The sequence below is a fragment of the Panthera pardus genome, unplaced genomic scaffold (assembly GCF_024362965.1).
Source record: "Panthera pardus isolate Hobbes unplaced genomic scaffold, ASM2436296v1 HiC_scaffold_8, whole genome shotgun sequence".
NCBI classification, from domain to species: domain Eukaryota; kingdom Metazoa; phylum Chordata; class Mammalia; order Carnivora; family Felidae; genus Panthera; species Panthera pardus.
Genome location: NW_026527013.1, coordinates 74857684 through 74881202, shown reverse-complemented (window position 1 = coordinate 74881202; position 23519 = coordinate 74857684). Strand labels below are relative to the sequence as shown.

Here is a 23519-nt window from a genome sequence, read left to right as displayed (position 1 = left end):
CACTTAGGGGCAGTTTCCTTTATATTAAAAAACTGGTGACGACAGACAGATATAGATCTGTGTATCCACCTCCCCATCTATATGGGTTCAGCAATCGACTGTGGCCAGCACGTGAGGTAGGCTCCTACATAGACCAACAATCTTCAATTTCTGCCTATGCCGATGCACAACTGCAAGTATGATTTTAAAAGTGAACAAAGGATTTTTAAGCAATGTTACCACTTAAGTCTTCCATTATGAGTCCCATGGTGGTTCATGCCAAACGCCTCGGGTCTGTATTTCGGTTTGCGGCTGTCTGAGGATACATTTCCCAGGGCTGGGTTCAAGGTTGGACCCCGTCAACAGCAGAGGAAACACAAAAGTCATCCACTGGGTCATTAAACTTGAATTAATGGTCTGCGCGACGCACAAGAACCTCTGATGTTAACTATGCATAATCTCAATCACAGATGGCTGGAGGGAGAGCTTCGCGTGGTGCAGACAGGAAAAGGAAATACAAAACTGCCAAGCCTTGAGTAACAGAAAAAGTCACCCAAACACACACGTTCATGTATTTGAACAAGCACTTCACTCGATTCGAAGTAAAGCAAACAGGGAAGAAAAAAAATAAAGATCAGGAACACCATCGGAGAAGAAACCAAGTCAAATGAACTTGCCTTTAACAGAGCACGTTGGTCTGTCCTTGACAGCCTCCATGCACGTGGCAGAGTTGATGGTTTGAGGGCAGACTCACATCTGTGGAGGAGCCTGTATGTGTCCTCTTTTTACAGACTTCAGTGTCTACTCTACAGTCTCATTATGACTCCTACATAATGCCTCCCTGGGAACAAGAATAATTATTCCGGATTTAGCCAAAGTTGGAGAAAAGGCTGCAGGCTATTCAGTAAGCAGCAATAATTTGTGCTCAAACTGACAATAAATATCAAATGGACAGTCTTCATTGTCCTGGCTTCTATGGTAATATTAAAAGCTGCCCCAAGCAAAGAATACAGTCAGACAAATCATAAAGGAAGATGTGTAAGTGGCCAGTAAATAAAAATGTTCAGAATCGCTAATAATACAAAGAAGTTACAAAAGAGGACAATGGACTATCTTTCTTTGTGTATCAAAACGGGTAAAGACAGTGTGGTGAAACAGGTAGGTACCAGCCGGTGTAAATGGTATGTTTTCTGGAATGCACTTTTACTTGGTGATATGCATCTGAAGCCTAAAAAATCATCATGACCTGTGACTCAGTAATTCCCATCTTGGGAATCAGTGCTAGGCAAAAATTAAAAAGCATAGCCGAAGTTCATGCCCAAAGATTTCTCACTTCATTACAGCACGATTTATGATGGCCAGAAACTGGATACAACCTAATGGTCCAAGAGTATGAGAATGGTTAAGAAAAATTAAACCTATTCATAGGATGGAATATTATATAACCATTAAAGAATGCTTGACTTAAGATTAGACTTCAACAATGTAGGGAATTTCATATGATTTGCAATGTTAAGTTAAAAAAAGATCCAAAATAGTAGAGATATGCATTCTTTTATTATTGCTTTTTTTAAAAAAATATTTATTCTTGAGAGAGAGAGAGAGAGAGAGAGAGAACGTGAGCAGTGGAGGGGCAGAGAGAGAGAGGAAGACACAGAATCCGAAGCAGGTTCCAAGGCTCTGAGCTGTCAGCACAGACCAACTTTGGGCTCAAACTCACAAAAGGTGAGATCATGATCTGAACCAAAGTCAGACACTTAACTGACTGAGCCACCCAGGTGCCCCTATTACTTTTTCTTATTATAAAAGTAATGACTATTTTCTTCAAAAAAAAAAAAAAAAAAAAGCCAGAAAATGCCAATGAAGGCCAAAAAGAACATTTATAATCCTGCCCAGACATTGTTAATGTGAATATTACTAGTATTGCTAATAATTTCACATGTAGCTTTCCTACTGCTACAAAAAAAAAAAAAAAAAGAATCAGAGTATACATATATTTTTGTAAAGTACCTCAATAGAAGCAATCTAGCAAACATTGGGCATTTTAATTTTGCAACAGAGAGAAAAGCTGACATCCGGAGCCAGCCAGGCACTCATGGCTGGGCCCCGCGCTCTCTGGGTGAATGGGAACAATCTCACAGAACACCAACATCAGATCAGGCCTTATAACCATGAAAGATCAGGACAAAACCACAACGACTCCATAACCATGTCTGAACACAGACAAAGTAGGAACATTTTCCAACCACATCAGTGATCAAACGTGTCCCTATCCTGGCTAAAATGAGACGCTGCTGCTTCTTTACCAGTTACATTTTTAGCCTTGATTCTTTCCTCCTCCTAGATAAGATTTATTAACATACCCAATGGGAGAATGACTCTTGCTTCCTGACAGCATCCAATCTAGAGCGAAGCCCAGATCCCCTCTCACCAACCCCAGCCCTAGAATTCCTTCTTTCTGACACCCTCTTCCTCACAACCCACAGTCGTACACTTGGTTCCTCTGCTTGCAGGGCACTGACACAGCTCAGACACTATTGTTAGACATTTCTTTTGCTCCAATTTTCACTGTTACAAACATCAAAGAATCGAGGCTGAAACCGAATTGGAAAACTGAAAGGAAACAAACAACAGGGGGAGAAAATACAAAGGCAAAGGAATGCAAAATTACCCCAAAATTACAGGGATACATACATACATATATACATACACATTCTTCCCACCCAAAAGACTTAGAATCCTCCTTTTCCTACAAAATCACCATTCTGATTCATGGTCTAATGGTTTAGCTGCTTTCCACCAACAGCGTTCCTCCTATCTACTTTTGGAAATGCCCCCACCATTCTTAAAATCCAGGACTGTGTATTCACAGCTCCTAACGTGGACCATGACACAAAGTTGTGCTCAAGAAGCACATTCAAATCAAACAGTCCTGTGAAATGACTATGATTTACTTTGTACTGGTGACACCGACCCGCAGTAGTTGCAGTTATGACCCCTTGCTTTAATAGCCTGATCTTAAAAAAAGAAAAACAAACAAACAAACAAACAAACAAAGTTAATGACAGTGTTTGTACAGCTATATACAGAAGGAGAGGGACGGACAGACAACACCTCTCAGTGTTAACAACAGTCAACTGGTATTAAACCCTAGGAGAAAATGAGCAATCTGAAGTAGGAAATTATTCTTACAGAATCATTAACTATTCAAAATACTTAAGAAAAGTCACAGCGCTCTCAACATGCAAAGGAAGATATTTTCAGCAAGAAGCAAAAGATGGTTTGATTGCTCCAGGAAGACAGATGGTAAGCTTCACATCCGAATTCAGGGGGAGGCTGCAAACAATATGGAAATATTACATTGGGAAAAGTGAGCTGAATTCATTGAAGAAAAAAGGCTTCTATTGTCAACAGGCTTTTGATGGCTATGAAACAAGAGAAATCGCTGAAGAAATTAAAATTGCCATGGATCCATCCCAAAGACTTTGGGAATGCTTCATGTTGACATCAAAAAAGCAATTAGTATTTGAGACAAACAAACTTGACTTTTTAAAGCACTGAAGAATGTCTATTTTTGACACTGAACTGATTTCTCTTTTTAAGAACCGGATTTCTATTTGTGGCTTCAGCCAGTTCAGTACGTGAAGAAAAACCCACCCAAACACCTTTTGCAATATAGCTGTAACACAACTTGGTGTTACATACCTAAAAAATGTTTCTGAAGGTTATACTTGTGCTGTACTTCCTATTAATGGGTGGCTTTTAATCAATTTTGGTATTATTTAGGGCATGAAATGAATTTCTAGTAATGGAACCGCAATTTATACCCTAGTACTTGAAAAATGAAGATATCTCTGTATAATGGATCCACCTGCAACCACCAGGATGTAACGTTTGCATATAGAGCCATCTGACCACCTGTGAAGGATCATCCTGGAGATCCACTGGACAGCAGGCCAAGCAGGATAACTGACAGTCTAATCCCTTCTGGCCCCAAGAACCCCTGCTCCAACCTGAGCAGAAGACAGGAAACATGGAAGGAACCACCTCTCCATTTCACCTGGAGTGTTTCCCTGGGCTGTCAGGATTCTAAAAAGATCTGCATTAGTACAAAAGGGTCCTCTACTGAATCCCCTTCCAGAAAGGAGTCAGAGTGCAATCTGGGGGAAAAAAAAAAAAAAAAAAAAAGAATGCCATCTGAGTTTGCAGACCACTGTTGGAAACTTCCAGAAGTTAGCTGATGCTACCATCTCTGTCCTTCACGTAAAATCTGCCAGGAGCCTTCAGCCCTGAACAGTGAAGTGCTTCTCCTCATTTCACCGCACACAGACCCTTTCTTCGTTTGCTGACTGACATTTTCTAGCTTACAAAGCAACCTGTCCCTGCGGCCAGGTCCCTTCATTCCACCCTGCCGCCACGCCAAACAGCTGACTATCTCGTTTCTAAAAATGAGCTCGGCTGCAAACAGCATCGTGAAAATTTAATAATTTGTCAAAGCGGCAGAACCAACTATTACGAAGTGTTATTTCAGAGTTCAAAGGTAAAGGTCACAGGAAGCTAAAATTTATCTGCTGACAGAGAAAGCTGAGCAATTAAAAAAAAACACCCAGGTAAGAGCTGCTTGGCAGACTTATTTCTAAACTAGAAACCTCATTGCTATGCTCACGTATTGGAATTTTGGCGACACAAGAGGTTACACTTAAAAAAGAAATCCACAGGTTCACAAGTTTGAAAGCTCTCTCCCAATGGCACTTTTAAGAGATGTGCTTTTTCTTCTCCCCCGCCTTTTTTTTTCCCAACATGGAAACAAAACAGAATTTAGAATAAGCTTTTTATGCTCATGTGTCAAGCAGCAGAGTCCATAAATCCAGCTATGGCATTCAACTACTGAGAAGTTACCTTGAAAACCTAAAAATAAAAGTTTATGCCAGACAGAACTATCGCTTCCTCTTCCTAGTCCCTGGTGGATAAGGAGCTATCTCTAAAGACCTCAAAAGCTAGAACCTTAAAAAGGAAATATCAACAAATGTGTCAAACTACAGCCTCAAGTTTTTTTCTGCTACATTGCTGTTCTGCAGGGCCGTCCTGAACTGCACGTTCTAATTACTTGAAGAAACGTTTTTACAGGAATCAAGATTTTTAATAAAATCAGAACTAAAATATTACATGAGAAGTGTCTTCATTATTCTTACCAATGTCTCATTGTAGGGCTTCCACTTACTTAATTTCACTTCTCGAGTCTCCGTCCCACGCTCACCACTGTTTACGGAAGGTCTCAGGTGATTCCAAGATTCCTTTAGCTGTCAGTCTAAGGAAGATCAGGGTTCTTAAGGGTTAAGGACGCCTTTCCTCCACACTCCACCTTCATCCGGCTAGAATAATTTCTCTTTTAAAGGTGGAAGGTCATAACCTCTCAGTTACATGATACTTGTCTTTACTCTCTTTTCTCTCTATAGGATCTGCTATGTGTTCTAAACGGAGAGGTCTCAATATCTACAATATATGATCACTGCAAGGTCATCACCATTTGCTCAGTGCTGGACTCTTCAAACTTGCTCTGCTTAGTTTATGGTGCTAGTTGAAACTGCACTTGGAAAGATCAGAGTTGCAACTGGGCCAATGTTGTCCTGTTTTTCTCATTTTTCAAAGGTATAAAATGCCATAACTTGATTAAAAAAAAAAAAAAACAACAGATCCTTCTAAAAACTTGCCAACACTTTCAAAATGGAAATGATCATTTCATAGTAGTGCCCCCTTTTTTTTTTTAATTTTTTTTTACATTTGTTTATTTTTGAGAAACAGAGTAAGACAAAGCGTGAGTGGGGGAGGGGCAGAGAGAGAAAGAGACACAGAATCTGAAGCAGCTCTGAATAAGCGGTCAGCACAGAGCCTGATGCGGGGCTTGAACCCACTTACTGTGAGATCATGACCTGAGCCGAAGTCGGACGCTCAACCTACTGAGCCACCCAGGTGCCCCAATAGTGCCCCCTTTTTAATGTCACCTTCTCAAGGCCTTTTTCTTAGTTTTTAAAATCAAGGATATATTCTTTAATAAAATTAGAAATATTTCCTGAAATGTTTTCAACCTAATAAGTGTATTTTACAACAAAGCACACCAATGCCAAAACCATGCAGCATAAGGGATCTTAAAAATTGCATACCATGCACACAGAGGAGGAAATCCCTCTAGAGATTTCTGCAAACTGCACCAAAGTGGTGCACATTATGGAAATCCCTAGTTATTTAACTGTGTACAAAGATATCATTATAGTTTATTGAATAAACACTACTTTTTTACTGCTTAATACATATTTATATAAGAAACTTAAGGAATCCAGAGAAATCAGTCAATAGTGTGTATGTTACAAGTCCCTGAATGGAAGATACATTTACATAATAATGTTTAAGCCTCTAATATACATAGGAGAAATTATGATGGCTTTTTAAAGAGACAGAACTCAAAATCAAAATGTTTTAAGAGCAGCTAATTTGTTTATCATCTCATAAATAATCTCAGCAAAATTAGGGATTCTAAAACCTAAATTGGCACAAGGATAAATATACAGATTGATAAAACTCAGTCAAGAAATAAATTCTAACATTTATGGTTAACTGATTTTTGACAGAGGCCAAGACAACGGCAACAGAATAACTTTTTCAACAAACGAGGCTGGGACTACTGGACATCCATTTATTCGCAAATAAATGAATTTGGACCCCTACCTCCTACCATACATACAATTAACTCAAATTCTAGACCTAAATTTAAGAGTTAGAACTATGAAACTCTTAGGAAAAAAAAAAAACACAGGCATAAATCTTCATGACCTTGGATCAGGCAATAATTTCTTAGATACAACACCAAAAGCGTAAGTGTCAAAAACAAACAAACAAACAAAGTGTGTGTGTGTTGGGGGGGGGGCTAGTTAATGGAACTTCATAAAATCTAAACTTTGGTACCTCACAGGATGCCATCAGTAATGTGAAAAGACAGTTCATAGACTAGGAGAAAATATTTGCAAATCATATATCAAAATAAAGGACATGTATGAACAATACATAAAAATATTTTCTGCAAGTATACACAAAAACACATATCCCAATCAAAAAATGGGCAAAGAATCTAAAGAGAGAGTTCTCCAAAGAAGATATGCAAATGGACAAATAAGCACATGAAAACCATCAGTCATTAGGAAAATGGAAATCACAACAAAACAGTGACATACTACTTCACACCCAGTTGGCTAGAATCAAAAAGATAAAAGTGAATGTTGGTGAGAATGTGGAGAAACTGAAACCTTCATGTATTACTAATGAGAATGTAAAATGGTGCAGCCACTTTGGAAAAGTTGACAATCGAACTGTGCGCTTGAAACTGGTAATTTTATGGTATGCAAATTATATATCAATAAAGCTGTTAAAAACCTAAAACAAATTGATTAAATATCACTTACAATGGCATGTGTAATCATAGTATTCTTCACATCAAAATATAACATATACTTTTGTCAACCCCAATATACTGAGCCCTTGACACATTAACACTTTTAATTTAACACATTAACCATGATAGCCAAAGAGATGAACCAAACCCCTGATGTTCTTGCCTGCTCAGCATCTGGTAAATTCTAATTACACAGCCCATCACAGCCCAAATCACTCTATCTGCACTTGGAGGTTGGACTAGGGTGTCTGCAGGATGCTTACGTATCTACTCAAGGAGCTCTGGCCCAAACAGCCACAGTCACACTATCCTTCCTACAGATGCTAAGTAGAAGGATGAAGAGTATGTGATTGGCACAGTTCACCCAGGCATCCTGCAGGTTGGCAAAACACCCATGTAGCAAGACAACTGTGGCAGACTTGATGAGACCACAGGTATCCCTCACAGTATAAAAGCAACTATTAATTAAGCTTCACGAATAACCTGATCATTAAGTACACAAATTAACACAGAAAAATTCCACCTTCAGAGTTTGAGTCCTACAATTTGGACATCACCACTCCTATTATCTCTGATATGTTCTTTCATACCAAGACCTCCAAGAAATAGGAGACAAGTGTGAACTTCCTAACTCCTAAAATTGGAAACTGGAACACAAAATTGCATTCTACACTAGGAAAATACTCACGCCAAAGTGATTTATCAATTTTAAGTATCTGAGGGATTATTATTAAGAAGGCAGATGAAGCAGATTCTGCAGCCCCGGTCAAGCCTTCAGATGACAGGAGCCCCAGCCAAAATGCAGACTGAAGCCTAGGGAGAGAATCTGAGGCGGCACTACAGAAGTAAACCACTCTGATTTTTTCTGAACTGTGAGACAGTAAAAGTTTGTTGTTTTAAGCCATTTAAAAAACAAACACACAAAAGAATACTCAGCATTTTTTATCCCCACTGAGTTTTAAATACAAATGTGTGGGTTTAAATTATAGCTTAATGAATTTATGCTATATCTCACCTAAAAATTTTTAACTAGAGAAGTATTTCATAAAGAAATACTTTAATAGAGGAATTTTAAAGCTGCTCCTTCCTGAAGTCAGCAAAGACAAGTAAGATAGTTTTTTGTTTGTTTGTTTGCTTTGTTTTGTATTGTTCAGGAGTGAATCAGCTGCAGATCTAAGCTAAAGAATGTTAGATTAAATCCGTAATTCCCACCGGTTGATCCCATATTTTTATGTGAGGCTAATGAGGGTACAGCCTAAGGATAATGATGAACTGGAGAGGGCGGGAGCTGGCAAGCTGGCTGGCTCACAACCAGAAATCAGAGCTGGTGCAATGCCGGCTTCATGCGGTGGGATGGAATCGGGGATCTACGGGACCCGTCACTCGGCCACTATGATGAGCTAAAACCAGGGCTTGAGAAATGCTGGGTATGGACCAGGATGCTTTCCTGCCCTATCAGTCTAGGAAGCAGCAAAACCAGGGGAAAACAGCAGACAACTACCATGAAACTCTCAAAAAACCTCTGGTGGCTGTGCCTCACGGTGCCATTCCGTAGGCGTGCACTACAACGGAAATAACTGCAAGACTACCTTATCATCACTGAGCTCGAAACTGCGTATGAAGTTAATATTCACTGTTTCAGTACGATGACAGTGTTTTGTTATAAAAATGGTTAAAAAATACCACTGGTTAATAAAAACCAGAAGATGATTAACTTGATTTGTTCCATAAGCAGAAAGATTCTTTAATTTTAGAATTTACTATGTCTGTAAACAAACATGTAAACATATACAAGGATTATTTCACTCCCTTATTTTTAAAACAGCACTAAGATCATGAAATATGTCAGAAACAGGTCAGTAAAGAAATAGCCATAATTGTTCTAAAACTTTATCAAGGCCTGCTAGAGATTTCTACAATAAGTGGAAAAACATAAGTTTAATCGCTCTTTTGTTATTTTTTTTATATATATATATTTTTATCTTTGAGAAAGAGTGAGGGACAGATCGTGAGTAGGAGAAGGGCACAGAGAAACAGAGACAGAATCCGAAGCAGGTTCCAGGCTCTGAGCTGTCAGCACAGAGCCCGATGCGGGGCTCAAACCCACAAGCTGTGAGATCATGACCTGAGCTGAAGTCGGATGCTCAACCAACTGAGTCACCCAGGCGCCCCATTTCTTTTTGTTATTTTTAAATGCTACCTCCTTTTTTGTGGAAGGGACATTTCAAAGCACTAGGCAGTTCCAGTAACAGCTCTCTCTTTCCTTTTGTTTTTATGTTTATTTATTCACTTTTGAGAGGTGGGGGCAGAGAGAAAGAGAAGCCCAAGCAGGCTCTGCGCTGTCAGCACAGAGCCCAACATGGGGCCTGTGAGATCATGACCTGAGCAGAAATCAAGAGCTGGATGCTTAACTGACTGAGCCAGCCAGGCACCCCTTTTTTTTTCTTGCCCTTTACCTACTACAAAGGAGTATCGTGACAGGCATGAATCACATCTCCCCAGAGAGATGATGGGCTTAGAATTTCACCCCATTGGTCTTTCTCACAATTCCTCCTACTGAATAGTCAGATGTTAAAAATATTACAGATAAATTAAAAAGCACACAGAATCTCCACCCCCTACCCCAAGACGGCATGTGACGGTAGACCAAAGCATTTACCTTCTTCCCTCCAGTCACGAATTGCTTGCAGCTGGTCCTCACAAAATGCGGGTTCACAGCAATGATCTACAAGGAACAAGGACCCATCACTGGTTAAGGAGCCACTGTTAACGCACAGAATGAAAACCAACCCACAGAATGAAAACCCTTTATGTATTATAAGCAACAGGATCTAAAACTTATCCTGAGATCTAGGTAAGAAGTGGTCTCTTCAGGCAACAGTCTGCAACTGAGGACATCGGAGTTTTTGCTCTTCTGGAAAGCCAGGTGAAAGCTAAAAGACAGAAGTGAGTTCGTTCTAGTTTCTGGCTGCGCGAGGACTCTCTGAGTGCACATCTCCTCTTTAGGGTCAACCGAGGCAGCAAGAGCTCACAAATGTTTGTAACTGAACACCATGAGCTGAAGAAACCCAGAGAGAGAACCCAGCTGTCTCCTCGTTCGGGATGCCCACCAGTGATTTGAGGGAACCAAGTGGAACAGGTGGGGCAACGCAGCCTCAAAGGCATTTAGGGTCGTCACAGCAAGCCTCTGTCAGTGGGAGACAACGGGGCTGCAGGACCGCACTTACAGAGCTGACCGTGCAGGACATGCCCCTTTCCCTGCAGCCGAAGTTCCTCATTTGCTCTCCACTGAGCCAGTCCCCCAGTTAGCTTTTAACTGGATGAGATTTTGAATGATGGTTTCATCTTACTCAACGAGTATCAACTTTGTGTTTTTAGGGCCAGTCTCTACCCTGCGCTCTGCACTCACATCTCCAACACCTCCACACCGTTTCCACCAGATACACCGCGGTTATCTGAACTCAAGACCAAATTAGCAACGTCCTTATTCAAATCATCCCTTCTTGCAAGTGGTGGCATCGCCACACACCACGGCCAGAGCCAAGGGTCAGCTCCTCCCTCTCTCGTCACCCCATCCAACCCAACACGAAGGCTTGCGAAGTCTACCTCCTAAAGGCTTTCCGCCTTCACGTCTTCGACTCCACCTTGAACGCTCCTGACTGCTCCTGTCACTGAGACCCCGTGATGCCCTGTCTCCAGGACAGCATGAGCCTTCTAAATTGCCTTTTGCCTGCAATCCCTCTCCTGCTTAAATCACCCTTCACTCCGGCAGAGCTGCCTTCCTAAAACACACATCAGATCCTATCTCTCCTTTACCTGTTGATCAATAAGTGTTTGAATAAACAAGTGAAAACAACGAATGACCTCTTCCTTCAACAACTCTAATCGTCACTTTAAGGGCCATAACTGTTATCTAAGACTGTTCCTCCTGCCTCGCGCGCCTATCAGCCCTCCAATCTATACTGTATATAGTCGCCGTATTAATTTTCCTTAAGCTTAGCTCAGTTTATGTCACTTCTCTGCTCTTACACATTCAATAATTTCTCCTTATCTACCACACGGAGTCCAAATTCCTTCGCCTGAAAATACAGCCAGCCCCAATCTGCCTCTATGGCTCTCCTGCCAAGTCCGTGTTTTATGCGCCATCTAAACGAGGCCATTTTTGCCACTTCCTGAACACAACTTGAACTTTCTGCCCTCTCCGTTTGTATTATATCGTTCTTCCACATGGAAAGCCAGCTTCTCTGTCTGCCCTGTCCATTTCTTAAAGCTCACTCAAACATCACGCCCCCTGTGAAGCCATCACCGCCAAGAACAGCTAGAAGTAACTTCTCTCAGCTTTGGACTCCTTAATATTGTTTTTACCACTTTGGGTCATTAACGACAGACTGGGTGTTTGTATGTATCATCTCACTCACTACAAAAAAAAAAAAAAAAAAAATTCCTGAGGACAGCCTGAGATCACAGTCACATAAGACACATCCTATGCTCTTCTAATACCATCAAATAGTATCTAGTACATTCAAAGTGCTGAAGAGACGCTCGGTGATGAAATTGATGGGAGACAGATAGTGCTCAAAGTATTATAATCCTTACGGCTTTGTTGAGAAAATCCTTAGAAAAATTAAAACTTACTGAATACTTACTTTAATGGGACAGTCAAAAGTCTCATGAAATTCTTCTCCAGAATATAGTCCAAACACCTGCACCTAAAAAGTAAAATGGATCCGGTCAGTTCACCAGGACGGCAACAAAGAAGGCTGCTGAGTCAGTGAGAACACATACTATTGATTAACAAAAAGTAGAATATTTAATAATCTAGGGCCCTTGTGATCTCTATCAAATATCCAATGAAAACCATTCTATCAGGGTGGGAGTACTCCAACGCAATTAAGCTTTCATAAGCATCTCGTGGACACGGTTCCCTTTACTCACCACAAATTTAATTTATTAAAGGGATGCCAACTTTTAAAAATGAAATAGTTATGAATCATTTATTAATATTCTTTTATGAACTTCCATAGGCTATCCCTAAAGGAACTGTTTTCTTCCTTTTCCTGAAGGAAATAGGTGCTTCTTTTTTGAGTCATACATACATAAATCAAACATGCAGATCAATGTGGCAAGAGATTAGGTGATCTGCACTTCATTTATAATCTTATGTTGAATCTACTGAGAGTGTATAAATGTAAGATTTAAGTTTCTACTTATCACTGCCTCCCTTGAAGTTGCTCGAGACTACCGTACTTTATTCATACTTAATCTCCTTTCTGAGTGGTTTACTTAAAAACTGATTAATATCCATACCGCAAAGGGTGCGGATCACAAATTTACAGCTTGACAAATTTTTTCGACGTAAACATACCCCTCCAGACACCATCCAGATCAAGAGGCAGAGGCCAAGAAGCACTTTTGTGTTCCTTCCCATTTAGTAACACCTTCACAAATTAACCACTACCCTGAAATCTATCACCACAGAGAAGCTGTCCTGATGTTTCAAGTTTTTATAAATACAATCAAACTATTTCACTGGCTTCTTTCACTCAACATCTTCCTTGTAACATGTGTCCAGACTGTTGTGGATAGCAGTGCCTGGTTGTCTGCCATTGCCGTATAGTATTTCAATGTGTGAATACACCGCAATACATGTATCTACCATTTGTTGATCCTTTGGGTTGTGTCCAGATCGGGGCTATTATAAATAAGCTGCATGCAATGAACACTCTTTACAAATTTTTTGGTGCACTTAGGTACACATTTATGAAGGGTATACGTAAGTAGGAATGGAATTGTTGCCATAGGCTATGCATCTGTTCACTTTTAATAAACAGCCAAACCATTTCACAAAGTGGTTCTGATCAATTTACACTCTTACCAAACAGGGCTTAAGATTCCAGGAGCTCTCAAACACTTGGAGCTAACCGTTAGGGGCACTCAGAACTATTTCCCAACACTTGGGATGTGTGCACTCTGTCTCCAGTCTCTAGAAGAGTGGTATTATTTTTTTCTTTAATTTTGTAAGGACTCACTGGTGAAGCTATCTAGGTTGGATGGCTCTATGTGAGAAAATAATTACACATCCAAATGCTTAAACAGTGATAAAACTATTCAGACTTCTGATTTCTTGTTTTCATCTTAGTAAGTTGTGAGTGGTTCATTTTTGCAAGTTCAAAGAGGAAAACTTACGATATAATTATTGGAAACAAATTCATTCGGTAAGAGATAAAATTTTCAGGACACTCATTTTGGGCCTACTGTTTTTATAACCTGTGCCAAGTATGTTATTTGGGTTCCAACAACAGCATATGGTATGATATGACAGAGAGGGAATTGGATTTACCCTGAGGTAGTCCTTAGGATGCATTATTGACAGGATAAACGCAGGCAGGCCCCCCCCCACCACCTTACTTCTCATTGTTTAGAGGGAATCATCATTACTCCACAGTTAAGATCCCTGGAAACTAATGGCAAGACCCCACCCTAGATAAACCAAACAGTTCTGGTGGAGTGAAATGGTATTTTAAAAGGTCCACAACTGAAATTATGTACCTAGCACTGACAATCCTGCTCTGCCTCATTTGGTCCTTTAAGCAACACCATGAGGTATGGACTGCAAACACCATTATGCCTGCTTAACAGAGGAGTGTGCAGAAAAATAAGTGACTTGGCCAAGGCCACAAAGAACAAGATGAGTGTTTCATACCCTATTCTCTTACACACTAACATTATATGAGATAGCCTAAAATATGGAAATAAGAGATCTTTCTGCATAAAGTATAAGAAAAGTGGAACAGGAAAATACCATTCAAAAGCCTCAAATGTTTCCCAAACTTAAGTAAAGGTGAATGTCAGACTCTGAATTAGACAACTGTGATAAAAAGCTGAAACGAAACAGAGCAGACTTTTTATTCAAATGGATCAACTTCCTTGTGGCTACAACAGGCTAAAGGTGATTTTAAGAACAAAGGTTAGGGGACTTTTTTTTTTTTTTTCCTAATTTTTTAAATGTTTACTTATTTTTGAGAGACAGAGCAGGAGAGGGATAGAGAGAGAGGGAGACACAGAATCCGAAGCAGGCTCCAGGCTCTGAGCTGTCAGCACAGAGCCCGATGTGGGGCCCGAAACCAAGAAATGCAAGATTGTGACCTGAGCTGAAGTTAGACACATAACCAACTGAGCCCCTCAGGCGCCCCTAGGTGATTTTTACTGTGGGGAAAAAGGACATGAGATGTAAATAAATGATGTATGAACCCACTGAAAAAGATGGAGGCATCAGTAAATGAGAAGATAAATATCAGGACTGTGAATCTAATGGTGAAATAAGTGATGAATTACCAGGGATAAGTGCCCCTTTAAACATTAGGGACCAATACTGAAGATGTAATAGTAGACCAATAAGGGGTGGAATCAACAGAAAAGGGGTCAGACTAGAACTCTGGCGTCAGTCTCTACTGCTGTGTTTAACTGAATCATCTCTTGGTCAAATAACTGTATTTTCTCTTTCAGTATGGAAGAACACTGTAACTTCTTGAGACAAATCTCCTAACTTGATCGGGACAAGCAGGGTGATTTGTAAAACCCTCGATGTTTTGGTTCACTTCACTAATGTAACAAGCGAAACTCAGTCACAATTACACTACGATAGCCAATAAAATCCAAAACCGTTTTTACTCATTGTTTCTCTCTCCCTCTTGATTTATTTTGCCATCTTGTCTGTTAAATATCATACTCGCCTGTGAAAGGAACCTGTTCAATGTCTGCCTAGACAGTTTGGCTTTAAGGAAAATCTCATCCCAAATAAGGATCATAGAATTAAAGGTTAAAATTGCGGGGCTCCCTTTGAAAATGGTGTCCTTTGGGGCGCCTGGGTGGCTCAGTCAGTTGAGCGTCTGACTTCGGCTCAGGTCGTGATCTCACGGTCCATGAGTCTGAGCTCCGCATTGGGCTCTGGGCTGACAGCTCGGGGCCTGGAGCCTGCTTCAGATTCTGTGTGCGTGTGTGTGTCTCTCTCTCCCTCTCTCTCTCCCTCCCTCCCCCACTCATCTTCTGTCTCCCTCTCTGTCAAAAATAAACACTAAAAAAATTTTTTTAAAAAATGGTGTTCCCCAACAACCTCCCCCAACTAGTCACAAAAAATACCTAACGAAGAAAAACAAAGTTCTGAACACTTGGCTGTAGAGTCCATCTACTGCAGTCCTGGAAGAGTTCTCACTAACTCCAGACCACCTCTTTGGTGGCCGTATGAGGACCACAGAGGAGATGTGGTGTGTGTTTTACTGCCTGAAGTCAAGAAAGCCTATCCTCACGAATCGATAAGGAAGTTGTGTATTCTTCTCCACTCGAGCATGGAGTTCTACGGATCTGTCAACCAGAAAACAGGTGACAGCCCATCTGATGTAGGAGAACCACGAATGAGGTAGCCAGAGTATCAGACAACCTCCTGAGAAATGGCCTTTCTCAAACCCCAGGTTCCAAACAGTAACGGGTCAGGTTAGAACAGGGATGAACATGTAAGCTGCCATTTCATCTAGGGTGGTGGCTGAAGAGACCATCACAGAGGAGGTGGCTGGTTTTCACGTTCTCCACCCGCGGAGAGTGTCAGAGACCCGGGAGAGAGGACAGCAGAGGCTGTCGCTGGTGGGGCTGCCTTAAACTGACTCCCTCTGGTCAGAGGAAATCAAGCTCCTTCATGAGGCCCCTGTGCGGAGCTACCCAAAATGGTAACAGGCTGGGCTGAGAGCAATCAGACCCAGAACGTGTTTGCCAACCCACATTCAGAAAGAGCTCTTCTCCTCGTTCTGGGCTGGATAAACAAGTAATACAAAATGGACATGAGGTCTCTAAAAAGGATATCGAAGAATGCCATTCCAATGACTCGGAGGGAGATAAAGCATGCTTTTACAAGTGTTTACTAGTAACCAGCAAAGAAAGGAAACTACAAAACCATTGGGTGACTTCAATAAGAAGAAAAGGCCTTCATGAGTCTGGAGCGGAAAGACAGGATCATGAGAGCTAGCAATTATTACGTGTTTCTTCTGTTCCTGATAACTATTCCAAATGATTTATAGCTCATTTATTTCCAATCATCACTGAGGCAAGTGCCATGGTTATTCCCATTTTATAGACGGAAACAGGCTGAGGCACGGAGAGATGACAATAACTTACCTGCACTCACATGGCTACTATGTGACAGAATTCCATTCCTAACCATTAGACTGCACTGCCCGGCACCCTAAGACATACGACAAGTTGTAAATTTTTTTGTTTAATTAAATATATGTCTGGCTGATATGAAAATAGAGCTGGGAGCAAGAGAAAGATTTCAGGAAAATTAAAAATCCGAGATGGAACAAAACTCTACTCCCTAGGGCAAAATGGACAGTGGGATAAAAGCAAATCAGCAAAGGAAACAGACAAGAAAGTGTCCCCCACTCCAGAGAAGTGAGCAGGATAAAAATAATGAGAAATGAAAGCACACATGTGTGTGTGTCACACAATAGGACCGAATTTCCTTACAACCTGCATATTTTCAAAAGAAGGGTGAATAGTGTTTACCCAGTCACCCTCTTTCCTTGAAAAGTTCCGGTACAATAATGCAAGGAGGGGAAAAGGCCAGTCTACAGTGGGTTAAGGAGGAAATTAACCATTCACTAGAGTGCCTGGGTGGCTCAGTTGGTTGAACACCCAACTTTGGCTCGAGTCATGATCTCACGGTTCACGGGTTCGAGCCCCGCGTCAGGCTCTGTGCTGACAGCTCAGAGCCTAGAGCCTGCTTCGGACTCTGTGTCTCCCTCTCTCTCCGCCCCTCCCCCGCTCCCACTCTGTCTCTCTCTCTCTCTCTCTCTCAAAAACAAATGTTAAAAAAATTTTTTTTTAAATAAAATTAAAAAGGCATGCACGGTTAGCAATAAAAACAGTTAACATACACCTGGAGGGCTCGCCATATATCCAGCACCTCACAACATCCTCATGCAGACCTCCCGGTGTGCCCACTGCCCAGCTAAGGAAATGGAGGCACTGGGGGTGGGGTGGGGGGGGGTGGTGGGGGCAAGCAGTGAGCCCAGCCCAGTGCAGGGGAGCGGAAATCCCGCCCGGGCAGGCGGGATACAGAGCCATGCTCTCAGCCTCTGCATGGTAACTGCCTCCAGCCTAAGTATTATTGGGTTTCTTTGAAGAAATGAAAATAAATGGAACTGAAGCAATAATCAAAATCAGAACTGAAGTAAACTTTCCTGAAATGAAAACAATACTTCAGTATATGGATCACAAGGACTTACTGTGTTCCAGACAAAATTAATGAAAATAGACCCGAACAAGACATAACTTAGCAAACTGAACTACAAGGGCCGTATGCTGTTGTTTTATTGTTGTTATTATTATTAGTCTAAGCTCCAAGGCAGGACAAAAAAAAAAAAAAAATTAAAAAGGTTTCATGAAAGAACAAAAGTATGCTAGCCTCAGACACGTCCACAAAAATAAAGGTCAGACAAAAGGGAACAACATTTCCAAAATTTTAAGAGAAAGGATCTCTACCCTGCACTCTGTACTAAATTGATTCTAGTTTACGTATGAAGGCGACATATTTTTATCTAGGGGTCTTAGTACACTAAAGAAAGAAAAACCACAACAGCCATATAAAGATGCATTAGGTCTAGATATCTGCAGTTTATCTTCGTAATAACCTTTATCATCATTAGTTTTCATCATTACTAACCACTTTGCCAGATCATTCTATACTAGCTGCTCAATTTTCACAATACTGGCTAGCTTATATAAATTATGCATACCAGAAGATTTATTTTCAGTTTTATTAATGCTAATAAAACATACGTGAAAACTATTTTTAAAAAATGTATTCTGGGTTGGGGCACCTGGGTGGCTCAGTCGGTTAAGTGGCTGACTTTGATTCAGGTCATGATCTTGCGGTTCGCGAGTTCGAGTTTGGGCCCCGTGCTGACAGCGCAGAGCCTAGAGCCTGCTTCAGATTCTGTGTCTCTCTCTGTGCCCCTCCCCCACTCACGCTCACTCGCATGCTCTCTCTCAAAAACAAATGAAACATTAAAAAAAAATTTTTTTTCTTACTGTATCCTGGGTCAACACCAAAATAGGACAGTAAGGAATTGGACTCAAACGAAAAAGCAGCTATTTGCCAAGAAGTGCAGCAGATGGTATCTGAGGGTCATTATCCACCAGACAGAGTTAAAATCTCCCACTTTTCCACAAATAATAATTATTCAACATTTAAAGCTTCGAAAATTAGGGGCGCCTGGGTGGCTCGGTCGGTTAGGCGTCCGACTTCGGCTCAGGTCATGATCTCACAGTCCGTGAGTTCGAGCCCCGCGTCGGGCTCTGTGCTGACAGCTCAGAGCCTGGAGCCTGTTTCAGATTCTGTGTCTCCCTCTCTCTCTGCTCCTCCCCTGTTCATGCTCTGTCTCTCTCTGTCTCAAAGATAAATAAACGTTAAAAAAAAAAAATTAAAAAATAAAATAAATAAAACTTCGAAAATTCCTTGACAAAGTATTTTAATAAAAATCCTTTTTCAATTTGAAAAATGAATGTTCTCTTTCAACCAATTCAGTTCAATTAAATTGGCTGTCAGTCCACAAGGACTTTTTTGTTCTGTTTTCTTTAAGAGAATAAAATAAAGTTGACCTTTCTGTACAAATCCATGAATGTAAAAAGGTTTCAACAGTTTGGATCATTCTCAATTTCCATACATACCAACTCCTCCCTCAACGCTGACAATCTGGTGGACCACAGAATTTTAGAAAGTATTGCAAAATCTGACAGTGCTCTTTGGAAAGCAGAGGTTACCGATTACCATTTCAAAAGACTCTTTGGGCAACATTCAACTTAGACATGTAAAATGCATTCTTGGGGCTCCTGGGTGGCTCAGTCGGTTAAGCTACTGATTTTGGCTCAGGTCATTATCTCAGGGTTCGTGGGCTCTACCCCACATCGGGCTCTGTACTGACAGCTCAGAGCCTGGAACCTGCTTCGGATTCTGTGCCTCCCTCTCTCTCTGCCCCTCCCCCACTCATGATCTGTCTCCCTCTATCTCAAAAATAAATAAACATTAAAAAAATGTTAAATAAATAAATAAAAATAAAATGCATTCTTGTGGGAGGACTTCATTTTTCTCTTGTTAACAGATTAAACGGGTATAAATTTTTTAGATGGAGTACACGATCTTTCATCCACTCATATTAATGACCCACTGAATTTAGGTCATGTAAAAATACAAAATTAGGTTAGGAAATGCGTTCTACTCGGTCAGGATCATGTGAGATTCTGGAAGGACTCTTCATGTACTTTCTCCTGAAACTGTTATTTTAGAGAAGTAGCTTAAATACACCATGCATTAGAATTTTATCATTGCTGACCAACATTAGAAAAGACTTCCATCGACTGAAAAACAAAAAAGACATTCTTATAAGTGGAAAATCAATCACCACAGCCACTAAATGTCACAGCTCAACACCAGCAAGAGGCACTGATAATTGTTAGTTACACACCACACAAATGATGTATGTCCTCGGTTGAGGAAGTGGGTGCCAGGTTTTTAGAAAACTGTACATATATTGATTTTACATTTATTTAATGTGGCCATTGTAAGACACTTTATTCTTCTGATAAACTATGATTGCTTATCAAAAGATTCTATAATTCAAGAGAAACATTCATAACTTGTGTGGAAATGAAAACCACCGGCCCACAGAAATCATACCCACAAAATCCAATTTTGTGGATTTATGGCCGAAAGGCATTAAACTACTGTCTTGCAGGAACTGCAGACTAGTCACTGAAGTATAAGTGGCACAGGGATAATGATTAAGGTGACACGTTGCCCTGCCACAGCTGTTAATCAGCTTAATACTAGTTACATTATTGACATTCTTGTAATTACTTTTCCTCAGGCACATTTGTGCAAAATATATTTTACTTTAATTATGAGCAATCGGAAGCAGGTCCAATACCCAAAAAGAAGAGTCAAGGCTCTCCTAAGGCAGGGGTACAGTGAGCAGAAGGCTTTTCCAAGCGCCTGCAGTTAGGGGACATCCCAGCCCTCAGACACCTTCCGACACCAGGTCATGGTCATACCTTGCCGTCCTCGGAACACACACCCATGTGCTCTCCACTTTCATCCAGGCTAATCTGATTTATCTTCACAGGACTCTATCAAAAACAAACAAACAAACAAACATGTAAAACTTCAGGAAAATAATCCGTCAACAACCAAATACCTTGGCTCCTTGTAAACACTGAAATGATACAAATCATCTCTTAGCTTAGACGCAGGAGTGCAACACATATTTTGTTTTTGCAGGTGAAAATGGTGACATATAGCTTTGTTCTCACACATGGAAAAAGATCGCCTCGAAATTTTTTATTTCGCGTGCTTGAAGTCCCAGCTAAAATGTTATTTTTGTTACAGGTTACATGCCTTTTTATTTGTTCTATTTATTCCATACTCCTAAAATTCCTTCCCAACCAGATCCATTAAAAGAACACAACAAAAGCCAAAATAAAAAAATCAAGATGTAAAGAAAAATGTTCACCGTTTTAGTTCAGTTCATCAGTCACTCTATTTGTCCTTCTCTCACAAATCACTGAATCAACTTGGTATTCATACTTCATGCTTAGTAGTTTCTGGAGGGAAATCCACAGGGTATAGTTGATATTCCCTAATTTGTTCTCCTTATTCTTTCCAGTAATCTCAAATTTAAAAATTCTGTGAAGACCGAACGCAGGCATTCTATTTTGGATGTATTTTCCCAAGTGTAAACACCCAACCGAACTTTTATTTTTCACAGCTTTCTGGTTCTCTATGTAGACAGCTGTTTACTTACTAAAATATTCAGATAGGTGGATTTTCTAATAGAAGTCAAAATTGGTAAATGTTGGGGATGCCTGGGTGGCTCAGTCGGTTAAGCATTCGACTTCGGCTCAGGTCACGATCTCGCGGTTCGTGAGTTCGAGCCCTGCATCGGGCTCTGTGGAAGCTCAGAGCCTGAAGCCTCCTTCAGATTCTGTGTCTCCCTCTCTCTCTGCCCCTCCCTGGCTCATGCTCTGTTTCTCTTTCTCTCTCAAAAATAAACATTAAACATTTATTTAAAAAATTGGTTAATGTTGACAACATTAAACAATGGCCAGCTTTTGTTTTCCTTCTTAAATAACTGCAGTTTCCAGCTATTTTACCCAAAACATGATAGAACAAACTAACCATGGAAAGAAAAGTTGGCCTTCATCAGTTATGACAGAAATCTGCAGATTAGTTTTTTCAAGTCTCTAACCTTAAGATAAGTTGGCTTTTGGATAGGAGTAAATGGAAATATACAAAATGGGATGTTCTTTTCTCAGCGGAACGCATCTTGGAGCTAGTAAGCAAAGGTCAGGGCAGACCAACACTCCCAGATCTCGGAAGGCCACCCACTCACTGGCTGATGACAGTGAGAGAAACTCCCCCCATCCCAGGTGGAGACGGCAGACTCCACAATTTTTCCCCATCTCGATCACCACACAAGCAATACCCCTGTAAAATGTAATCTTTGAAAAACAACCTATCTCCTTAAAAGTTCCTAGAGTGTTAAAGAGGAAAAGACCTTGAAGACAGATTTGATCCCTCTGACAGGAACATAGACTGAAGCCCACGGATGAGAATCACAACAGAGAACGAGCCAGGGATCCGACCCTGAGAGCAGTGGACTGGCATCCTGTAAAGGGAATGCTGTCATGGGGAGCACTGAATATAGAAAAACAATCTTCTTCAGATAAGTGCTTTCCTCCTAGAGTATCTTCTGTTACCAGTTCCCTAATTCTCATCTTTTGATCATCAAACAACATTTTATTTTATTTTCCAAAGTTTGTTTATTTATTTTGGGGAACAGGCAGAGAGAGAGAGGGAGAGAGTCCCAAGCAGGCTCTGTGCTCAGCATGGAGCCCAACGTGAGGCTTAATCTCACGAACTGCGAGATCACGACCTGAGCTGAAATCAAGAGTTGGATGCTTTATCGACTGAGCCACCAGGTAGGTGCCCCTCACGAAACAACATTTTATATATTTTTGAATTTATCTTAGAGAGAGAGAGACAGAGGCAGTGAGAGGGAGACAGAGGATCCCAAGTAGGCTCTGTGCTCAAACTCACATACCGTCAGATCATGACCTGAGTCAGATGCTTAACCGACTGAACCACCCAGGCGCTCCACAAACAACATTTTAATACCCATTTTGTTCCTGGCAAATATAAACCCCACGTCCCTCTTACTGTAATTTAATTGGCAATTGGTTGTAATCTATCTCAAATTATAATTTAATAGGTGCATGAAGCCTTATCGACGCCAAGGTTTCCTGTCCTGTCCAAAACAGTAGTTCTCAGTGGCTGGGCAGAAACAAGCCAAACTTTTCATTACAACCTGTTTCTTCCTGAGTAGAATCCACAGTAGCAATATTACAGGGGAATCAGATCTACAAGGTATAAGGATCCTCTTTCCCTCACATCACCATTAGCAACAGAAATTTGTTCTTTTACTTTTCTGCCAATGATCAATATTCATTGATTTGTTTCCCCGACTGCTAATAAACTTAAGCATTTTTCTTAAGTCTGTCGGCCAATTAATGTGCTCAAGCAGCTTAGTTTGTTCACAGCTCTTACTCATTGTTCTATGAATATGTTTGTTGTTTTCTGGCTAATTTCCTTTTTATTTTTAGGGCATGAGGTCTGGGTACAATACCTCACCCAGACAGTGTATGTGGTTTCTCTCTTTTTTTTTTTTTCCTTTTCTTGCAAGATGGCTATTGTTTTATCCCTTATTTTAATGTCTAAGTGTTTAATCCTTTCAGGACTCATTTTCTTCCAAAAGGATATCCAGTTGGGCTGGCCCCATTAAATAATCCATCCTTCATCTGAAGAGAACTACGTCTGCCATACAATAAATATTTACAAACACCGAGATGACCTTGTGGGTTTTCAATTGTGGTCTCTTTTGTCCATTGCAAGATCAATCCATCACTGACCTATTTATAATATACATAGCATACCTAGCATGTTCTCCTATCTGGTAAGAGGCAAGACCTAGTCACAATTCTTCGCACTTTC

General features: G+C 40.7%; 1 protein-coding gene across 1 annotated transcript in view; it reads right to left on the bottom strand.

Moving 5' to 3' along the window:
* The window catches only part of VPS41 (VPS41 subunit of HOPS complex), a 186385-nt gene that overhangs the window by 87899 nt on the left and 74967 nt on the right, over nucleotides 1–23519 (bottom strand). The window contains exons 5-7 of the mRNA XM_053898062.1: nucleotides 20525–20599; nucleotides 12070–12132; nucleotides 10083–10148 (exon numbers count right to left, since the gene is read on the bottom strand). Coding sequence (XP_053754037.1) covers nucleotides 10083–10148; nucleotides 12070–12132; nucleotides 20525–20599 — 204 coding nt within the window. The remainder of the gene's footprint in view (nucleotides 1–10082; nucleotides 10149–12069; nucleotides 12133–20524; nucleotides 20600–23519) is intronic.